Source organism: Pseudorasbora parva, chromosome 4 (assembly GCF_024679245.1).
Source record: "Pseudorasbora parva isolate DD20220531a chromosome 4, ASM2467924v1, whole genome shotgun sequence".
Taxonomy (NCBI): domain Eukaryota; kingdom Metazoa; phylum Chordata; class Actinopteri; order Cypriniformes; family Gobionidae; genus Pseudorasbora; species Pseudorasbora parva.
The window spans coordinates 14,628,791-14,651,791 of NC_090175.1; the positions used below are offsets into that span (position 1 = coordinate 14,628,791).

The following is a 23,001-nucleotide window of genomic DNA, read 5'->3' on the forward strand; positions in this document are numbered from 1 at the left end:
GCGGGCGCACAAACAAAAATGCTAAAAGCCACAGCCATTAGCGTCAGTTGCTAGTGTGCCACTTTAGGCCAGGGAAGTGAGGTTTACACACACAGCTCTTACATTCGTCCCCAAAAACTGTCAGTTAGTGATTAAGTATATACGAATTATATTAATTTTAAAATATGCTTAGCTTACTGTACAAAGCATACGAAAACCAATTTCTTAAAATGTATTATTATTATTATTATTATTATTATTATTATTATTATTATTATTATTATTATTATTATTATTATTATTAATAGCCTATTAAGTGAATAATTGAAACATTCATTTGTTTTTATTTATAACTGAAATATATGGAATTTAACACATAATTATATGAAATTACATAATTATCTCATTGATGATTGAGAATACACTCCTGAACAAAATCTGAAAACTGCATTTAAATTCAAACAGGCCGTTCAACAGCTGATCAAAAGTTTAAGACCATAGACATAAAAAGGTCAAATCTGCACAAAAATATGGCTTTCATGTCATTGTCCTTCAAGCAGTCATACTGTCAAGATCTCCTGATGGCAAAGGCAAAAAGGCTTTCTCTCTTTGAACGTGGCAGGCAGTTGTTGAACTGAACAAGCAAGGCCTTTCACAACGCGCCATCGCATTGAACGCAATAAGACAGTCATTTTACATTTCTTAAAAAATCCAAAAAAAGTTATGGGACAAAAAAGTCAAGTGGTAGACCCAAAAAGATTTCACCTGCACTGAGCCGCAGGATCCGACGGGTTGTCCGTGAAGACACAGGTCGATCCTCAACCCAAATTAAGGCCCTTACTGATGCTGACTGCAGCCCAATAACCATAAGACGTCATCTGCTAGAGTAGGGCTTCAAGAATAAAAAAAGTCTTCAAAGGCCAAGTCTCCTCCCAAGACACAAAACTTGCCCATTTAGAATTTGCAAGGGAGCACCAAACATGGGACGGAGGACTACTTCCAGGAGAATAACGTTGCTCTTTTGGACCATCCTGCGTGTTCCCCTGATTTAAATCCCATCGAGAACATTTGGGGATGGATGGCAAGGGAAGTTTACAAAAATGGACGTCAGTTCCAGACCGTGGATGCCCTTCGTGAAGCCATCTTCACCACACGGGGCAACGTTCCCACCAGCCTCCTGGAAACAGTCGCTTCAAGCATGCCGAAACGAGTTTTTGAAGTGATCAACAAGAACGTGGGGGCTACTCACTACTGAGACCTTTTTTGACACTTTTAGTACTGTTGTGCATTTATTTTTGGGCTATGGTCTTAAACTTTTGATCAGCTGATTTGAGTTTAAATGCAGCTTTCAATAAATTGCCTACTCTCTATTTTTTGTCTCTTGCTCCTGATTCTTCTTTTGGCATTTTGAAGCAACGCTTACAACCCGGTTATGATCCACAAGTGTAAAATGTGTAAAATTTGCAATGCATCCCCTGGTCTTAAAATTTTGTTCAGGAGTGTATATGTAGGGTAAATGTGTGTATAAACTAAGCTGTACACTAAGCTAACTATAATACAGATATAAGGGGTGGTCATTACAACATAGTTGAAACCGCATCAATACATGATTTAGTAGGAATTGTAATCAGGTGCTAAAGCGGGTACCTATTAAAAGCGTTTTAAGTAATGGGAATGCTTGGGAGTCCCAATTTATCCCTACACAGTCCTACTCGAACTGCCGTTTCGGTTTACATTCAAGGATTCAGTGCGTGCCAAAAGGCTGCAAAGACTCGTACATACGGTGAGAACACCAAAAGGGAGAATCTAAAAACCTCTGTGTTTGTAGTCATCTTTAAACTGGATGACCACAGACATAGTGTTTTAGGCCAAACTGAGAGGGAAAACTGCCCTTTTGTCAATTTCACCCAAAGCAAAACACCATTACCAGTTATCAGTGTTCCAGCTTTACCGTAATGCTGTTTATAGAGTAGATGGAGTATGATACAATCAGTGCTAAAACCTTGATTTTCTTATTCTTATTATTTATACATGGTACCTCAATTTATTTTCTGGAATCAAATCCAATGTTGTTGCATATACAATTATTTTCACACAATAGATGTGACATAGCTAAGTAGTGTAAAATCTTTCCACCCTTTAAATGTACAAATTATACACAGTATAATTGACTTATCTTTCCAAATCCTTCAATTTGATGTACTGTTTATGCTTAATTCCACAATGATTTATCTTACTGCACAAAGAACGAGGCATCCTTGACTAAGAAAATGTGTCCGTATATTCTCAGAAAACCCATTAACCTTGAAACCCTGCTGAAAAGAGCACCGCACTTGTCATCTCAAATCAGACGTCATCGCAAATCGTCAGCCTTAAGCACCTCAATACGGAGCTTCTCTCTGTCCAAATTGAAGTGTTCAGCTGACCGTGTGAAAGATGAGGCTGCTCCTATTACTCTCAATTGCACATGGCGTCCAAAAACACCAGTAAACAAGAATCTAACAGAGCCAATAAGGATTACGAAGGGATGACAAAAGTCATTGAATTTGAACTGTAGAGAACTTTTTTTTTTTCTCAGCTCTATACATTAAGAAACAGGCTATGCTTAGTTAGGGTATAAATGCTTTTAAAATAAAATAGAAATCCAAAAAGGTGATGATAAAGGAGAACTGTGAATTCTTGCTGATGTGCAATTGCGTTATAGCCTATTAACAAGCGCCCGAGACAGAATGGTTCCTGAAGTTATTACTGCCGCTCCTCGCTTAAGGCAAAACTATGCAACTGTGCTCCCATACACCGCTCACATACTCTGCCAGGGATAGAGAGTTTAATGGAGAACAGGAAACAAGATAAGATGGGAGGAGAGAGAGATGAGAGACAGAGGAATAAAAGGTATCTTTTAGCTCACCTCCATAGAGTGCTTTCCGTTACACTGCCAAGGTGAAAGTCATACAGCTTGGTGAGAATCAGAATCACCTGTGAACAGAAAATAAAAATATATAATAAATCGATATGCCCTGATTTCTTGACATATTCATTACTATTATTTCGTTCCATCACATTTATATTCATTGGAGGCTTTTTCTTTTCATTATTACAGGAGCCATATTTCAAGAGGTAACTGCCAGGACAGATACCGTAGTGAACAATTCAAGTTAACAATAATAGTGCTACAGAGCTCTCATGAGACAAAAAGGAACTTTTATGACTTTTCATGTTTCTCAGTACTAAATACTCTGAACTCACTACTTTTTAAAAAGTATTATTAATAAAAACATAAAGCAATTACAATCAAGCAATTTAAACATTCAAGTATTTTAATTTAATCAGTCAGCAATAAAGAACAAAGTAATGTCTTAAGAATTTGACCTTTCTAGTGATGTATAATTTTTCATGATTAAATAAACACATAACACTATGTCTCTCTCTCTCTCTCTCTCTCTCTCTCTCTCTCTCTCTCTCTCTCTCTCTCTCTCTCTCTCTCTCTCTCTCTCTCTCTCTTCTCTCTCTCTCTCTCTCTCTCTCTCTCTCTCTCTCTCTCTCTCTCTCTCTCTCTCTCACTGTGCGCATGTGCGGGAGTGTCGGGAGGAGTGTGAATGACTGAGCGAGGTGTTTGAGTGAGTTTTCAAACTTTCTTTCCCTTTTCTATTTTAGAGTAAGGTGCATATAGTTTGAGTTTACTTATTGATTAATTCGGGCATATTTATTCGCTGACTTTGTCGGCAAAGGAGAGTGGAAATGGGATCAAATTCGGATGGCTTTGCGTCTTTGACTGCGCGCCATGGGTGCAAATGTTTATCAGACGAGACCGTATCAGTGGAAGATTGTTTAATTGCTGTCGGCAATGCAGTCGGTGCGTTGAACATTTTGTCTGCATCAAGAATGAATAAGGCAGTTGTTATTTTTCTGAAGGAAACGTCTATGGTTGATGATTTGGTTGAACATGGATTGTCTGTGAGAGATGCATTCATTCCGGTTTTGCCACTGTCTAACCCTTCGAAAAAAGTTATCCTTTCCAATATTCCGCCGTTCATTCCAAATGATACACTTGAGCGCATTCTGGGGCGTTATGGCAAATTAATGGGACCGATCAAAATGATTCCGCTTGGTTTAAAAAAACCAGAATTAAAGCATATCATGTCATTTAGACGTCATACGTACATGATTTTAAATGCTGAGTTCCAAAACCTTGAAGTAGCTGTAAAACTAACGTTGAATGGGAAAGATTATACGATCTTTATCACTGTTGATTCAATGAAATGTTTTACATGTGGGAAACAGGGTCATGTGAGGCAATCGTGTCCTTTAAATTTGGAGGCTGAAAAGGAGAAAGAGCTTAATTCTACAACGGAACAGGTGAATACTGCTGTAGATAATAGCGTTGCAGAAAGTACTGATAATGTACAGAAAGATGACACAGCTGTATCAAACAGTGGAGAGAGCTCTGATGTGCTTGGACAACATTGTCCTACTGTAGATACAGATAGTGCCTCCGTTACACAAGATGTAGATGGAGTTGTTAAAGCTGATGAAGAGCTCATTATTGCTGGGGTAGGTAATGATTCAGAATGCCCAGAAAAACAAAGGGAGCCTGAAAATTTGCCGATACAAAGCAGTAACCTGTTACAGGTTGATATAGATGTAGATCTGTTGTCACAGAGAACTGATGATTTATCTGAGAACGATTCTGAATGTGAATGTCCAGAAATGGGAGAAGAACATGATGGAGATTCACAAGGACATTCTGTGGGGAATTATCTTACTTCTCACTTGAAGTCTCCTTTTTATACAGTACAACAGTTGTGTAATTTCCTAGACGCTACTAAGAATCAAAGAAAACCTAAATTGGAAAAATATTTTCCTGATTTGGAACTTTTTGTTGAGTCTGGTGCTATTGCCATGCGAAAAGCGACGTTAGAAGAACTGGATCAACCAAAACGCTACAGGCTTAAAAAACTTGTAAGTGGGGTTAGAACAAGTTTAAAGTCACGTCTGAAAAAACATTGATTCTATGAAGAGTGTTAAAAGAAAGATGTGGTGGGTTGTTCCCATTATAATTATTGTCATGACTTTGTTAAATATCGGGTCTTTAAACATTAATGGCTGTCGTAGTACAGTAAAAAGAAATGATCTCTTTGATTATTTAATTCTGAAAAAGGCTGATGTGATCTTACTTCAGGAAACGCATACAGATTTGCAGAATCAGTCACAGTGGTTTAGTGATTGGAAGGGGGATGTGTTTCTGAGTCATGGAACAAATGTTAGTACGGGGGTTGCAATTCTGTTTTCAGCCCGGGTTGGTGGTATTTTTAAGAGTTTTGAGATAATACCAGGAAGATTATTACGGGTAGATGTTACTGTAAGTGATATACATTTTTCTCTATTTAATGTCTATGCTCCCAATGATGGCCGGGAGCGCATTAAGTTTTTTGAAAAACTATCAGATGAATTATCAAATTGTCCCCGGGATAATATCACCATACTGGGGGGTGATTTTAACTGTACTTTAAATCAGCAGCTGGATCGGAATCATAGTGAACCACATCCTCCGTCAGCTAGGATTCTTAAAGGTATAGTTGATTGTTATAATTTTGTCGATTTGTGGAGAAATACATTTCCTGGGCTTAGACAGTATACCTGGATGAAAGTGAACTCAAATAATATGTCTGGAGCTCGGCTTGATCGTTTTTATACTGAAGCCTGTAATAGGGGAAGGTTTTTTAGGAATTCTATTTCGCCTACTTTTCTCTCAGATCATCATTATATTTCTATGGCTATTTCTGTTGGGGCCACTAAATCTTATAAATCACTTTGGCACTTTGATAATAGGCTACTTCAGAATCACTGCTTTATTCACTCTTTTCACCTTTTTTGGAATTCTTGGAGAGAGGAGAGAGGAAATTTCCCATCTTTAAGTCAATGGTGGGATGTGGGCAAGGTACAGATTAAAATTTTTTGTCAGCAGTTTACTGCACATAGCAGAAGTGCCTTGGTGGAGAAGATGAGAGCCATTGAGCAGGAAATTCTTGGACAAACCAGTGATAATACAACAAGTTCCATCTCCAATGAGTCTTTTGAAAGGAATAAGTTTCTTTTACAAAGTTTGGCGGAAGAACAAGGCAAAACTGCCCTTTTAAGGGCAAAATTCATCCGTTTAAATAACATGGATTCTCCTACTTCTTTTTTCTTTGGACTTGAAAAAAAAAAAAGCAAGAGTGAATAAGAATCTTCATCAATTGAAACTTCCAGATGGAAGAGTTCTAACAACGCAGAAGGAAGTGAATGCATTTGCTATTTCTTTTTATGAAGATTTATATCGTTCAGAGCCATGTAATGGAGAGGAAGCTGATGTTCTTTTGAGTGGCTTACCTCAATTATCAAAGAAGGACAAGATGGATCTTGAGAGCCCTTTGATGATGACTGAACTTTCAAGGGCTGTCCATGAGTTGAATCCTGGAAAGTCACCTGGTTTGGACGGTTTATCAGCCGAGTTTTACAAGACATTCTGGAACTTAGTTGGCCAGGACTTGTATGATGTTTTGTTAGAAAGTATTGAAAGAAAGACCCTTCCTTTGAGCTGCAGGCGAGCGGTTTTAACTCTGATCCCCAAAAAAGGAGACCTTGGTTGTTTAAAAAACTGGCGCCCTGTCTCCTTGCTGTGTGTTGATCTTAAAATTTTTTCCAAAACCTTAACCAACAGGTTGAAGAACTCTATTGACACTATTATTCACAATGATCAGTCCTACTGTATCCCTAACCGAACAATATTTGACAACCTTTTCTTGGTTAGGGACATTATTTCAGTGGCAAAAAGACATAATCTGGACATCGGCCTTCTCTCTTTGGACCAAGAGAAAGCCTTTGATAGAGTGGACCACTCTTATTTATTTAAGACTCTTGAGGCTTTTGGGTTTGGTCATCAGTTTGTGTCTTTTATTAAGCTCATGTACAGTGATATTTATAGCATGTTAAGAGTAAATAGTATGCTAACAAGGCCCTTTTCAGTGACAAGAGGAATAAGACAAGGGTGTCCTCTGTCAGGTTTACTCTATGCTATTTCTATAGAGCCTTTTTTGAATCTGTTGAGACAAAGATTATGTGGTATTGGTGTCCCTGGCTGCCTTAAAGTTCCCCAAGTAAAACTTATAGCCTATGCAGACGATGTAACTCTGATAATTAGGAACTCAAATGATGTTGATAATATCATTTCATGTTTGAATATTTTTCAGAAGGCTACCTCTGCAAGGATAAATTGGGAAAAATGTAATTCTTTGTTGATTGGAGACTGGCATAGCACAGGACCTCCTAATTTGCCAAAGCAGTGTAAATGGGCCCAGGATGGTTTAAAAGTTCTTGGTATTTATTTTGGAACCGACCAATACATGGTGAAGAACTGGGAAGGAGTGGTGGACCGGGTCACTGGTAAACTTCAAAAGTGGAAGTGGATTCTCCCACAGCTCTCATATAGAGGGAGATGCCTGGTGATTAATAATTTAGCCGCCTCAATGCTTTGGCATAAGGTGACGGTGTTAGATCCCCCTAAAGAATTGCTGTTAAATGTTCAAAAGGCATTTGTGGATTTCTTTTGGAGTGGCCATCATTGGCTTCCTCCGGGGGTGCTATATTTACCTGTTATAGAGGGAGGTCAAGGCCTTATACATGTTGAATCAAAAATTGCAGCAATGAGATTACAAACATTGCAAAAACTGTTGTACTGCTCTGATGGTATGCCATGGATTGATTATTGTTTGTATATCCTTAAGGATCTTGGAGGAACCGACCTTGACAAAGAGTTATTTTTAATTGAGAAGCCTTATGTTGAAAATGTGCATTGTTCTCTTTTTAAATTCTACGCATCAATCTTTCGATCATGGAGTTTGTTAAAATTTTTAAGAGTGAGTGATGAAAATTATGGATGTGCAGAACCTTTGTTTTCTAATCCTCTTTTTAAGCCAAAACCTCAATTATCAAGTTCTCTAATTAAAACGTTTTTGAATGCTGGAATAACTAGAGTTATAGACCTGCTTGATATTACAGAAGGGGTGTGGCGAACAGCTCAGTCACTTGCTGACCAGGTCGGGATTAGGTCAGTAAGAACAGTGGAAGGGGTAGTTAAGAGCTTTAAAGCTTGTTTCCCCCCAGTATTTACAGAGTCTATAGATTCTGCTCTAGCTAATGGTTTGGTAGTTAAGAATTTTCCAGTATTGAAAGTTGTTCCTAAAAATTTGGAAATTGAAGAGAACACAAAGGTCTTTTTGCTAAAGGGATTTGAATCTTCGGATTTTCAATGTATGGGGAAGAAAACTGTTTATTATATTTGTGTTAAATCAGCACACTTTGGGCAGTTGAAGGAAAGGATAGACACTAAATGGAGGACTTACCTTTCTGTACCCAGAGATGTGAATCCCTCATGGAGGCTGTTGTATAAGCCTCCCATTCCCAAAAAATGTGGAGACTTACAGTGGAGAATACTTCACTGTGCGTTGGCTACAAATACCTTTGTTTCCAAGTTTAATGATACGGTTTTACCTGAATGTTCTTTTTGTAAGGCTTCTGATACTGTATTTCATCTATTTTGTGAGTGTCCAAGGCTGGGTTCACTGTTTGTACTTTTGGAAAGACTAATTATGAAATTGGGATTTTCTTTTACAAAAAACCTTTTTATTTTTGGTTGTAAGTACAAACAGTTGTGGCGTGAACAGTGTGTGCTTGCCAACTTTTTAATGGGTCAAGCCAAGCTAGCAATCTTGAAAACGCATCAATGTAAAAATGCTGGTCAAGATGTTGATTTATTGTCTCTTTTTAAATCACTGGTAGAATTTAGGGTTGCTATTGAGTTTGCATATTATAAACAAACTGATAATGTACCTTATTTTGAAATGAGGTGGGGTGTGAGAGAGGCTTTAGTAACAATGAATGAGTTTGGAAATATGGTTTTTAATTGGTAACTTTTTTGTGTGCATCATTAGGTGTTTTGTATATTAAGATTGTAATGTTTTGAAAAATGGTGTAAATTAAAAGGGTGTTAAAAGTCAAAGTCTCTCTCTCTCTCTCTCTCTCTCTCTCTCTCTCTCTCTCTCTCTCTCTCTCTCTCTCACTTTCACTTTCACACACACATATGTTGAACTTTTTTCATAGGCAGATTCATAGGCAGAACCTACCCATGACAAGAAATATTCTGCATTTTTACATTTTCAAAAAACATCTTTTTGTATGTTTATGAATCCATTTACATTTTGGGGGCTGCTGGATGGTCCCCACAATGTAATCTAAACAAGTACACACACACACATAAAATTCAGCACCTAGACATGCAGACGCTTCTACAAACATTTGTGAAAGAATGGGTCGCTCTCAGGAGCTCAGTGAACTCAAGTGTGGTGCCGTGATAGGTTGCCACCTGTGCAATAAGTCCATTCATGAAATTTTCTCACTATTAAATATTCCACTGTCAACTGTTAGTTGTATTATAACACAGTGGAAGCAATTGGGAACAACAGCAACTCAGCCATGAAGTGGTAGGCCATGTAAAATCACAGAGCGGGGTCAGCGCATGCTGAGGCACACATTGTGCAGAAGTCGGCAACTTTCTGCAGAGTCAATAACTACTGACCTCTAAACTTTGTTTTAGCTCAAGAACTGTGCATAGAAAGCTTCAAGGAATGGGGTTTCATGGCCAAGCAGCTCATCTGAGCCTTACATCACCAATTGCAATCCAAAGCATGGGATGCAGTGGTGTAAAGCAGCTGCCACCAGACTCTAGAGCAGTGGAGACATGTTCTTTGGAGTGACCAATCACACTTCTCTGTCTGGCAATCCCATGGACGAGTCTGGGTTTGGTGGTTGCCGAGAGAACGGTACTTGCCTGACTGCACTGTGTCAAATGCAATCTTTAGTGAAGGGGGGATTATGGTGTGGGGTTGTTTTTCAAGGGTTGGGCTTGGCAACTTAGTTTCAGTGAAATTAACTCTTAAAGTGCGTCTATTATGGATACCTTTCATGTTGTGTGTAACATGCTTCTAAGTGAATGAAAATACCCTGCAAAGTTTTAAATCTGAAAGTTCACCTTATATTAAGTTATTGTCTCTCAAAACAAAGAGTCAACTCTAAGATAAACGAATGATTTTTTAAACAAATACCAAGCTGTTTCATCTGACATTAGCATATTGCCAATCCAGGAAGAACTTTACCCCCCTCAAACATTGCAGCTGATTCCTGTGGATACTGGATAGCATCATGTTCGAGAAGACGCTGAGCTACAATGTGCTTATTGTGTTTCATAATGTGTAAGTATCTGGCTAACTGGCTAACTCACATTATTATGTGCGAAATACTAATGTAAATCAGCTGTGGGCTGCAGTATTTCCTAAAACTCTGTCTATTCATGCAGATTGTCTGTCATTCTTACTACTTTGTGTAAAAATAAAGAATGGAGCAAGATTTGTTTTGCAAACTTTAATGTTCCATCATTCATTCGCTTTAGTGCTGGGCTAACGTATGCACTTTTGATAAAGTTCTTCCAATGTTTCATCATCGATTCGGACTTGTGCTGGAATTGATGTAAAATTGACGTCATTGTTACTGTCTTTACAGTGTGTCAAATCACCAAGCTTTAGAAAACCTCAGGACAGTGCTGGAGTTCAGTTATGATAATGGACACTTGTTTCTGACGCACACTGCTCGCAGTAAACCATTCACAACACATTGAGCTATCTGGCCAATCGGAGCAGGGAAGACTCATGGAAAGGAGGGATTTAGAGAGACTGATTCATCCATTGAGTCATTTGAAAATCATTGAACACTGTGGTGATGTGTAATATATATTGTGAGAAAGAGAATGTTTTTTTTTGTTTTTTTTACATTTGATGTATGTAAACCTGTTGATGGAGAAGTCTAAAATGAAATTAGGAAACTTTAAAATAGCATAATAAGGGTACTTTTTTTGCTTCAGCATACCAAGACATTTTGGACAATTTCATGCTCCCAACATTGTGGGAACAGTTTGGGGATTAGTCCCTTCCTCCTCCAACAAGACTGAACATCAGTGCAAAAAGCAAGGTCCTTAAAGACATGTATGAGTGAGTTTGGTGTGGAGGAACTTGACTGGCCTGACCCAATAGAACACCTTTGGGATGAATTAGAGCAGAGACTGCGAGCCAGGCCTTCTCGTCCAACATCAGTGCCTGACCTCACAAATGCACTTCTAGAAGACTTCAAAAATTCCCATAAACACGCTCACAAACCTTGAAGAAAGCCTTCCCAGAAGAGTTAAACCTGTTACAGCGGCAAAGGTAGGGCAAATTCCATAGTAAATCCTATGGATTAATAATGAGTTGTTATTATTATTCATGTGCATGTTAAGGCAGGTATCCCAAAACTTTTGGCAATATAGTGTATATATGTTGGGTGGTTCTCATTTGGTCGTGTTAATGCCATTGTTTGTCCAATATTAAACAGCATAAGGAATATTTGACTGTCTACACTACATTTACACTGCATGCATTACTGCATTTTTATTGATGTACAAATGATGTCTGCCCTGTCTGTTTACATTCACACAAGAAAAACTAACTATGTTTACATTAAAACAGTGCCAAGCTTTTTTCAGTATCAATGTGGTTCCAAAATTCCAGCAATTTGTCTACTTTAAAGTAACGTCCAGAAAAAGCCATCAAAGCTGGCGCGTAAACTCTGGTGGATAGCTATGCAAATTTTCCAAAAGGCCTTCAACTGTTTCTGTTTCTGACCCCCACGTTGTTGTGTTTACTCCGGTTTTGTGTCAACAGTCGAGACTCAATCAGCCTTCCTGGCTTTAAGCCAGGTGGGATTGAGCTTGATAGTTTTCAACCATGACCTTGGGCTCTATGATCTGTGAGAGTTTTTAGCCTCAGGGTCAGTGAGAAGACAGCAGGAGCTGCTGAACTAGTCATCCAGAACGTCAAACACTCATGCATGCACGCGCATCACACATACACCACACTGGCCCCATGAAATGCCTCGACATGCTTCACTGCGCACGTCACTGAAAATGATAAAGGCTTAAAAATGTGTTTTCTCTGTGGTTTTCTTCAATTTATGGTGGCACAGTAGGGAGAGTGGGGTAAGATGTGTCATCCACTTAATCTAGCAAATACACCATCATATACAGCTGCCTGGACAAGGTCTAAAATTGGGTAATTATAGTTAACTAAAATAACTAAAAAGTTACTTAAAAATAAAATACATTTTAACTGAAATAAAACATAAAAAACAATATTTTCTTATATTAATTTATCTTTAAATGATAAAGTAATATCATTTATATCATTTAATATAATTTATTATAAAAAATAATAAAAATAATAAAATTAAATTATAAAAACACTGTATATAGACATATATAGACTATATTTTAATAATGATACAAAAATAACATGGAAAACTACACAGCACACATCCATGAATTGTCAATGCAAAAATGTTAAAGGGGGGGTGAAATGCTGTTTCATGCATACTGAGCTTTTTACACTGTTAAAGACTTGGATTCCCATCCTAAACATAGACAAAGTTTCAAAAACTAATGTTGGCCGTTTGATGGAGTATTTCTGTGTCAAAAATACTCCTTCCGGTTTCTCACAAGTTTCGGAGAGTTTTTTTTCCGAGTATGGCTCGGCTTGACGTTAATAGAGCGGAAGGTCCTTGTATGGGCCGTACGGGCTCTTCTCCCGGTAGGGTGTGCGCGTGTGCGTGACTAGAGCGAGAGAGGAAATGCACGCCCATACACTCCCGCCGTGCATCAAGCGACTTCAACGCTTCAGCACAGCAAGTCACTGCTGCCAGGACTTCACCAAATCATACCAAAGAAGTGTGTTTTTGACGGAGCGGTCCCAGCGATAAAGTTTCGGTCCTGCTTTGGAAGCAGCCGGTGAGTAAAACTGCTTCAAATGTCTCTGCTGTTGGCTACCGTCGCGCGAGTAAACATCAGTAAACGACACGATCGCGTGCTTCGTCATTCAAATGCGCTAACGGACTCCATTGTTTGTATAACGTTACACTAGTCTGACGTGCAAAACCGTTTTGCTTGCTACTGCTAAGGTTTGGTTGCATACAATAGTCCATAAACCGAATCATGTCCTCATAAACTGCGAGTAAAGACACACAAATGTTGACAGGCCTCTAAATACAGTCCATACCACAGAGACGGACGTCCTGCTGTTGCTGTTTCTCGTGTTCAATTTATTTCAGCCTCCGAATGATTCTGGATCATATATCTATTAGCTGAGATAGCGATGGGTTTCTCCACGCTTGAGGACGTCATCGCTTTGTGCGCTCGTCATTCTTTAGCTCCGCCCACACGATATGCCTCCAGGCGCTCGTTTTTTTCCGGAAAGACTCTGTACAGCCCATATTTCTTTTATAAATATAATAAAACTAAAGACTTTTCAGAGATATGAAGGATGCAATACTACTCTATAGGTACTCAAGATTGACATGAGAGTGACTGAAACTGAGTGTTTCACCCCCCCCCCTTAAATTATATTGCTGTAAATCTGCCATGGCTTATTAAAGGAAGCATTTAAGCCAAAATTTTACCTGCATGACAATGTATCAGATACTTCGGGGTAAACTGTGCCAGTAGCTTTGCCTCCAGGAAATTAAATCATTACAGAATGTTGAAAATTATCATTCAAATATTTTGAACATTAAAACATTATCTTTGTGTTTTTATTATATATATATATATATTGTTATATATTGTATGTGTATGTATGTGTATGTATGTGTATATATATATATATATTCTATTTGAAATAATGTTGTACTGATAAAAATGATAAAATACATGGAATATAAGCAAATCCTTTTATGTATTGCTCACTGATGTGGCACGGCTTACCCCTAATGTGCCGTCATGTCACTGGACATTTATTTTATTCTACATGCTACATTCTCCAGGCAGGTCTCCTAAAGAGGACAACTTGAAGTAAAAAGTGGCACAGCTTACCCCACTCTCCATTATACAAAACCCTTTTTAAATTTGAACAAATAAGCTGGCCTAAAAACACATCTCTGAAACTGACTTCCACAATGAATTTATCATGTTCACGCATCTTAACACAGTCAAATGGTATTGACTTCCACCATGACTTAATTACGTTTGAAACCAAAAGAACATACATGAACTGCATCACATTAGGCAACAGACAGTTACATAATTAATAAAGGCCTCAATGGTTACATTTGCCTAACAAATGTAAGGTGGAAAGACAGCAACTGACAGAGGGCAGCCATGATTATAAATCACAGTTGCAACACATGGTTCCTCACGTTGGCATTTTACATAATTACGGCCGTTTCCTTATGTCAGATGCTGCTGTGCTTCCTGTACAGGTCTATGAAGGTTTGAGATTATGGCTTTCATTTGCATATTCATATTCATTTTCCTTTGATAGCTTTGCCTAGTGTAAAACAGGCCTCTCCCCTGAAGCAGGGCGACAAACAAGCTGTCACTTTGACTCATGTTGGTAGTAGACACTACTCTGTGTCTGTTTCAGCAGATAAAAGTCATGGAAGGTGAAAAATGTTAGATGTGGCTCCTCTAGATGTTCAAACCCTTCAAACAAGGAGTCTTGAGTGGCTTCAGCAAACACCAAGGCCAGCTGTGCAACTGAACTGAATTTTCTAAAAGACTAGTCTAATTTAGTCTAACGTTTACAGACTAAAATACACGAAAAACCAATGAACTGGAAAAAATAAAATAAAAAAATTGACTGAAAACAACTTGCACTGCCATATCTTAAAATATGTCATTGTTGTTTCTCATGATGCACACTAGAAATGTATTTAAGGCATTTTTAATAAAAAACACTTAAATATCCTAATTGAACTAAGGCCTAATCCTTGCTTAATCTACACCCTGCCTGTAAAACCGGGTCATAAAATAACACTTTAATCCCTAAATTTACTCTTCTAATGCAGTGCCTTGCAGTCATCTGTCCGTAATCTGCTGTTTTATTTGACTCATCTCTATCTTTTGCCTCTCATATTTCTTCTGTTGTTAAAAAATATTTTTTCCATCTTCCTAATATTGCACGTCTTCGATCCTCTCTCACTCAGGCTGATGCTAAAATATTAATTAATGCATTAATCAAATCCCACCTGGATTATTGCAATGCTCTATTTTTTTGGTCTTCCTAAAAAAACTATATTGCAAGATTACAGTATGTTCAAAACCTGTGGCATTACATATTCACTTTAAGATATTACTTCTAACATTTAAGGCGTTAAATGGCCTTGCACCTCAATATCTGTCTGACCTACTCCTCTCCTAATCTCCTGCCCGGTCCTTCAGATCGTCTGAGCTTGGTCTTTTGTCTATTCCTCGTTTTTTCAGTTGTCCACTGTAGGTGGTAGGTCAGTGATTTATTTGTTAATGCTTCTAAATGATGGAATACTAAATTATGAATATGTCATCTCTGTGTACCTCCAAGGCCCAGCTGAAGACATATCTATTTAATTTGTATTTTGAATAATGTGGCTATAAGACCTGTTCTTGTATTGTGTATGTGGGTGTGCAAATGTACTGTCTAACACTGTGTAAAGCGACCTTGAGCTATGTAAAGGCGCTATATAAATAAAACTTATTCTTCTTCTTTGCTAAGCATGCTGGGAAATATGGATCCACTGCCCAGTTAGTCAACAAAAAGGATTCAGGTAGTCTTAAGTAAACTTCAGTTTTAAAAATATTAGGTTGACTGAACAATTCAATTAAGTTTAATGTTTAAAAAAATATACATTTTTAATTTTAATTAATCATTTTAATTTATTGAACTGAACAAAAATCATGTTTAAAGTGTACAGGAGCCACAATTTGCCAAAACGTCAAATACGTCATTTAAATAATAAGAAAAACTAATTATGGGAAGTCTTGTCCGAGCTGGAATAATCACACCCTCTGAACTCTTTACTCCATCTTAACTCTCATGATCTGTTCAGAGACCCATGGGCCACTTTACTAGAGATTAACATTAAACAATTTAAAGAGAGAAAATCCTCAGAAATTTTAGACTTGATCTAGAAAGTGAGAGACTCAAAAATCCAGGGAGAGAGCAGAAGATATGCAGACTGCTATATCAACCATAAGAAAATTTGATTTTTTTTTTCTTTATATCTTTTTAACAAGTACTATACTTACTATATTATATTTATCTATGTGCATTTTTATAATTTATTCATTAACCTTACATTATAGATACAAAGAAACTCATATGTATTTGGAGTGGATGAAAGCCACACAGCTAGAAAGAAAGAGACTGATAGGTGTGTGTGTGTGTGTGTGTGTGTGTGTGTGTGTGTGTGTGTGTGTGTGTGTGCGTGTGCGTGTGCGTGTGCGTGTGCGTGTGCGTGTGCGTGTGCGAGTGCGAGTGCGAGTGCGAGTGCGAGTGCGAGAGAGAGAGAGAGAGAGAGAGAGAGAGAGAGAGAGAGAGAGAGAGAGAGAGAGAGAGAGAGAGAAAGAGAGAGAAAGAGTGGAGACAGAGAGAGAGAGAATTCTTGGTTGTCCCTTAGGGCTTCTATTCTTTATTGTGTGAAATCCACAGACGACTCAGCTTCAGTGGCATTTTACACAAACACTGTGTGGAGGCTCCAATCTCTTCAAGCCATTCTGCATTCTGCACTTTCCGGCAGATCAGCAGAACTCTTGCAGACAATAAAGCATGGATCCCCCTTTTATTACTAGTACTCAGCATCATACACAATAAACCGCTGAAAAACATGCAGAAATTAAGTTCCAAATGTAGGTGGGGCCTAATTATTCAGCGCTGTCAATCATCATTACAAGCGTATAAGCAGCAGTCAATGAGCTGTCCGAGTGACAGTTCTTCCAGTATCCCTTCACCTACCCATCTCCTCCTCTATTTCTCTCATTCTCCCTCTACGGAGCCTCTACCCCTTTGAAAGTGAAAGCGGCCTTTTCAATCGCACCTCAGTGCCCCCGTGAACGTGGGCCCTATTTTACTGATATGAGTACAGGGTCTGAAAGGCATGGCACAGGTGCACTTAGGGTGTGTCCATCCACTTTTGCTAGTTTAACAAATGGTTGCCATGGTCCAAAGAGGTTGTCCCTATAGTCTCTTAAGCCACGTTTTCACCACAGGAACTTTCCCCAGGAACTAGGGACTTTGGGGTGGTACTCTGTAGGCGTTTCTCAATGTCAAGGAAGGATCCTCGGAAGCCAGAATTCCGAGGATGCCACGTCATCAACACTCGTCGAAGGACTGTTCCAATGTCGAGGATCCTCGAATTTCAACCAAGGACTGAGTCCTTCGTTCGAAAAATATGTCATATACAGGATAGGATGCATATGAGTAGCCTTCGCGCACTTCGCGTTCTCAAATCACCCACAATCCTATGCGCGCAGCTTTGCTATCAGACGTTCCCGGAGTCGGAGCGTGAACGGGGCAAATATGCTTGTATCGGGGTTTGTCGATGGGAAGGAAGGAGGTGGGAATCGGCGAACGTTCAACAACTTTATAATAAATAATAAACAAATACATACACATAACGTTATTGATGGCCAACGGACCTTTTCACTGACGTAATGACGCAATGACGTGCACTTGCTAGCCTGTTCCATTTACGTGTTCTTCGAATGCTAAAGAGGAGCCTCGCCTAGCCTCTGAAGGAAGTGACTTGGAAGGATCAGTCCTTCCAAGGAAGCATCCTTGACATTGAGAAACACCTCGTGTGTTTCAACCGCAGGAACCGGGGTCTAAAGAAAGTTCTAAAGATTCCCCCCTCAAAACGGCTCTGCCTGCGAGGTATATTTTTTCTAAGTTCAGGAACTGCTGGGGGTGGGACTTGAGCGGTGACCATGCGGATCGGTTGAGCTCACGCACACCCTCTATGCACACCTTGGCAATAGAATTGTCAAGTACGTTTTTGTGGCTAGTACATTTTTTACTTTAGTCACCAGACTGATATACTTATATACTTACTGATATTATATTATATTATATAATATTATATAATATTATATTATATTAATTATATTATATTATATTATATTATATTATATTATATTATATTATATTATATTATACTATATTATATTATATTATATTATATTATATTATATTATATTATATTATATTATATTATATTATATTATATTATATTATATTATATATACAAGGACAATGGCTGCATCTGGCTGAAACTAGGACAAAAATGCACCGGGTGTATGATAGGGCCCTTAATCCTTTAAAAAGTACCAATTATTGTGTAGTTATTGCCATCCATTATTACATTCATCCATAACCTTTTTACATTGTTATTCTCTGTAGCAGGGAGTGCTGGAGCCTATATGAATAAATATAGCCTAGCTGCCCATCTAACATCGAATGGAAATGTTTGCAAGAAAAGGGAATGTTTGCAAGCTACGTTCAGCCACTGATAAATCGTTTTTGAACATTTCATTAGATTTACGTTTGTGCAAAACCCATAATCCATTTAGCTTTCAGACTGTTGGTTTCAATCATTGAGGCTCAGAGTCCCATTCAAGAGCTTACCCACTAGTTAATTCATTTAACTTGCCACATGATTACTGTGTGTACTAGTAAAAAGAGGATGCACGTAGACACTACTCATTCACTGATGCTGCTCTCCGCAAAACCCCAATTGACCTGCAATTAATCAAAGAAATGTCAATTATCCATGACTTGGATTATCATCATTGGACTTTAATTAAAGCAACTGCGACAAACAGAAATATTATTAGCATAACTAAATGTTCCATGTCCACAAAGACCAATTTAAAGTGTCAAACTCAATTTCAAAGTGATGCGGTTTGCCCCACTACTAATGAAGGGACTAATGGCTTCTTTAGAAAAACTCTCTCTCCATCTCTTTTTGAATCTTGAATCCTTTTATTGCCCGTTAGCCAGAGTCTACTGCAGGGTCAACTACATGCTGACCTGTGTGGCCATGAATTAAGTATTGCATTATAAGCAGGTGAGTGTGAGGCCTGTTTGTGAATCTATTGAATTAAATCAGTCAGTGAAAAAGAAGAAACAAGTCAAAAAGCTCAGCCAATTTTTTTTTAGGAATAACTCATAAACATAAGAGTTTTTTTTTTTTTTTTTTTTATGGTGTTTTTTATAACAAATACACCTGCAGTTAATGGTGGATTCCAGACAAATGTTTGGAAATGTCATCACTGCCTTTTGGCTAACACTTTTACAATGTTCACCGAGACATAACGGACGCTGAACAGATTGGGTCTTCCTCTGCGGCAGAAGGCAGATTTAATGTTTCAGTGCCACATCATGTCAAAACAGCATTGCAGGTAGAGACTGAAAGACTCCCTATGGATTAACGCAAAGCATTAGCCTTGATGCATTAACATGTTTGATTTATCTATCTATCTATCTATCTATCTATCTATCTATCTATCTATCTATCTATCTATCTATCTATCTATCTATCTATCTATCTATCTATCTATCTATCTATCTATCTATCTATCTATCCATCCATCCATCCATCCATCCATCCATCCATCCATCCATCCATCCATCCATCCATCCATCCATCCATCCCTTTTATTCAAATATGAACTGCCTTTGTTATCCTGTTTGCTGTTCAAATTCAAATTGGAATTTGCAATGCATTCTCAATTGAATTCTCAATATCACATCCCTTCCTTGTTACATGCAATGTACATGGCCCAGCACTTTTTTTTTGATTCATAATGAAAAGATTCATTTTCCTGAATCGCATTGGTTAAGCAATTCTGTACAATCCCAGTGAAATATACCACTGCTTCATCCTCCACAACACTGCAAGATGGGAAATTGCACAGTGAAAATTGCATTCAGCTTTAATTTTTTGAGCCGTGTTTCTGTCGTTACCTGATTTGCATAATCCTGAAACAATAAAGACATTGCATGGGAATAAATTACACTATATGTGGGCTCAATTCATTCTTAGTGGATTCCTCCCTTAGTGTTCACAAATATCTAGAAAGAGCGATAGTTCAGCCGCCTCCGGGTATTGGCATTATAATGTATAGAACAAACATGTCAAAGTTTAGATGTAGTACAAGAGTGATGCCATATAACTCGATTAAATGGTGAGAGAAAAAAATCCATACAGTGACATATGACGTGCAGTAATGCTAGATCGCTATTCATAACATAGTGTAGTTATGTCAGTATGGCTGTTAACAGAATATGAGGAGAATTTCTCATTAAAATGAACATGGAATACCCTGTGCTGTCTCTCTCTCTCTCTCTAACACACACACACACACACACACACACACACACACACACACACACACACACACACACACACACACACACACACACACACACACACACACACACACACACACACACACACACACACACACACACACACACACACACAATCTCTCTCTATCTCTCTCAGTGTAATTTATGGCATTTACTGCCTCATAACTCAGTGAGGAATCAAACTCTTGCCAGCTTGTGTCATTTCACACAACCTTAAAATGAAAAATAGACACTGGGATCTATTTTAAATGAGTCAAAATATCTCCAGGAAGAATATTTTTATAGAGTGTCATTATACAGAACAGTAAAGACCAGAACCCAAATGCTTTTACATTTAAATGATACCAGTTGAGCATTAACTCTGCAGACCTAAAATAATAAAACTAAAACTAAATAAACTGAAACTACTCTTTAAAATTATATATTACCTGAAATGCAAAGATTTTAAAAGCAAAACTAATAAAATATTCTACATGGCATTACAAAAGTAACAATAAAAATATAAAGAGTTATATAAATTACGTTCACATGACTGTTTATAAACACTACTGAAGATAATTAAAAATTAGAGAAGCATTCTGTTAATATAACTTTATACAATAAACATATATATCATACTAGGATTCAGAGGCAGTCAGACCCAATATAAATATGACATATAACATATCAAGTCCATCCCAATATTTTCTTCCAGAAGCATATCCACCAGGCATAAGAATTACCTCCACTCCACATAGTTATTAATTAACATGTTAACTGTCCATTAACTGCTAATCAGAGCAACAGGCCATGCTAAAACAGACATCTAAGTTTGCTGCCCTGTGACAATTTGACTGGAGGGCTCCTATCACAGTCTAATTAAGCTTCTGCAGTTCATTGCCATGATTTGTCACATGGTATTCAGGGAAAAAAGTGTTGTGGTGGTGCTATTCTCATTGCTCAGATCTAGCTGTCATTAAATTTAAGAGAAACCACAAAGTGTCACAACGGATAGAGGAACTAAAAATAGCTTGGGGTATTCATAATGAAAATCAATATTCAAGTGTGATACTCTTTAGAACGATACAGGGAGAGCTTAATTGCTGAATCTTTAATTAAGCAGATCTATAAAATATAGACTTCAACCCATCTGTCAAGCGCGTAACTAGAAATAACCTTAGTTTTTCAATAAGTGGAAATCTGATTCTACTTGGTGATGAGAGAAATGCCAAAACTGATCTAAAGGAAGTTGTTAAAAGTTTACTTCTACTTGCATGCAGTGTTATGAAAGCTACCTTGAAACTGTCAGTGCAGAAAAAGTTCCACCTACTTGAACTTAAAAACTTAAGTTCAGTTGCTGCCTTGGGTTTTTAAATATAATCAAATTGGCTGTACAAGAATTTAAATAGAAATTATATTGTGCTCAAAGTGGGACGATATGCACCGTTATGCAGTGTGGGCACTTCAATATTTTAATCCGTACTCTCACTTCTCACATGTTGCCGGTGTTGTCCCGAATACTGTGACCCTACGAATTGTGTGAACCTATTAGGCATTGTATTGAGCTAATCCAATCCTACCCTACTCCTAATCCCAATATTAATCCTAACCTTACTGTCACTACAGTGCCCAATAGGGTCACAGAATTATGTGTCACAGAATTCAGTACTATATCAGTACACTGACCACCCTGACCTTGGAGTAAGATTTCAACAAAGGTGGACTAATGAAACACAGCTGTTTTGGAGACTTGTATATCCACAGTAAAGTCTTCCCTTGTCAATACCACCTTGCCACCACAGAATACCCAAACTGCTATGGTGAAGGCAACATCTTGTTCTTTATTTTCAGGGAACAATGGTTACCTGTGTAACCAGTGCTGTTCCCTTTTGAAAGGGAACTTGCGCTGCACCCCTAGAGGCTGCTAGAGGGAACGGAATACCCTTGCCGCCATGCTGAAGGAATGAATGCCTTATTGGCTCAGCTAAGTCAAAAGACTCAAAGAAGTCCTCATCCCTAAGGGGCATACCAGAAATGTGATCATAGATCGGAGCTTCTCAAGAATGGAGGCCTCAACAGGATGAAGCCTAACTACGTTTATATTCAGGCCAGCATCCAAGGCGGCTCACAGAAAGCCTAACACTCAGAATTTCTGTTAAGACAGCCCTAAGGAGTTGATGCCTCAACAAGAGGCCTAGCAACGCTCTAGCCAAGGGCAGTACTGAGAAAGTTTAGAAAGAGCTAAAGAACTCAGTCTAACTGGCCCACGAAGTACTACAACACTCCACACTAAGGTCAGTAGCCAAGAGGCTCTCCCAGAGAGCCTACAACCTAGTTTTACGGCTAAGCCTACCTAAGCTCTAGGAACAGAGGTGTCAGTAAGTCGACTTTCAAAATCAAAAAGAAACCCAACAACTCCCAGACAGCTCACAGACAGCCTACCACTCGCAATCGCTATCTTCCGCTGTAGGAAGCGGAGCCCACAATAAAGATAGGCATAGGCATAACAACACTTGCAGAAGTCAAGAAGGCTCACAGAAAGCCTACAACATAGCAAATTCTGGGAGCGGAGTGCTCAACATGATATCTCTCTAAATTCAGAAGAGACATAAGAACTTCCCGAGCTCAGGACATCTTGCAAAGGAGGCTCACAGAGGGCCTACAACTCACAATTGCTATCCCAGTGAAGCCTAGCCGGACGAAGGCCTCAACATGACAACTCTCAAAAGTGAGAGGAGGCCTAACTATA

General features: G+C 38.4%; 1 protein-coding gene across 1 annotated transcript in view; it reads right to left on the reverse strand.

Annotated features, from left to right (window-relative positions):
- Positions 1 to 2,883: 2,883 nt before the first annotated feature.
- The window catches only part of LOC137072961 (VPS10 domain-containing receptor SorCS1-like), a 131,346-nt gene continuing 111,228 nt past the window's right edge, over positions 2,884 to 23,001 (reverse strand). Inside the window, exon 2 of the mRNA XM_067441004.1 lies at positions 2,884 to 2,955. Coding sequence (XP_067297105.1) covers positions 2,884 to 2,955 — 72 coding nt within the window. The remainder of the gene's footprint in view (positions 2,956 to 23,001) is intronic.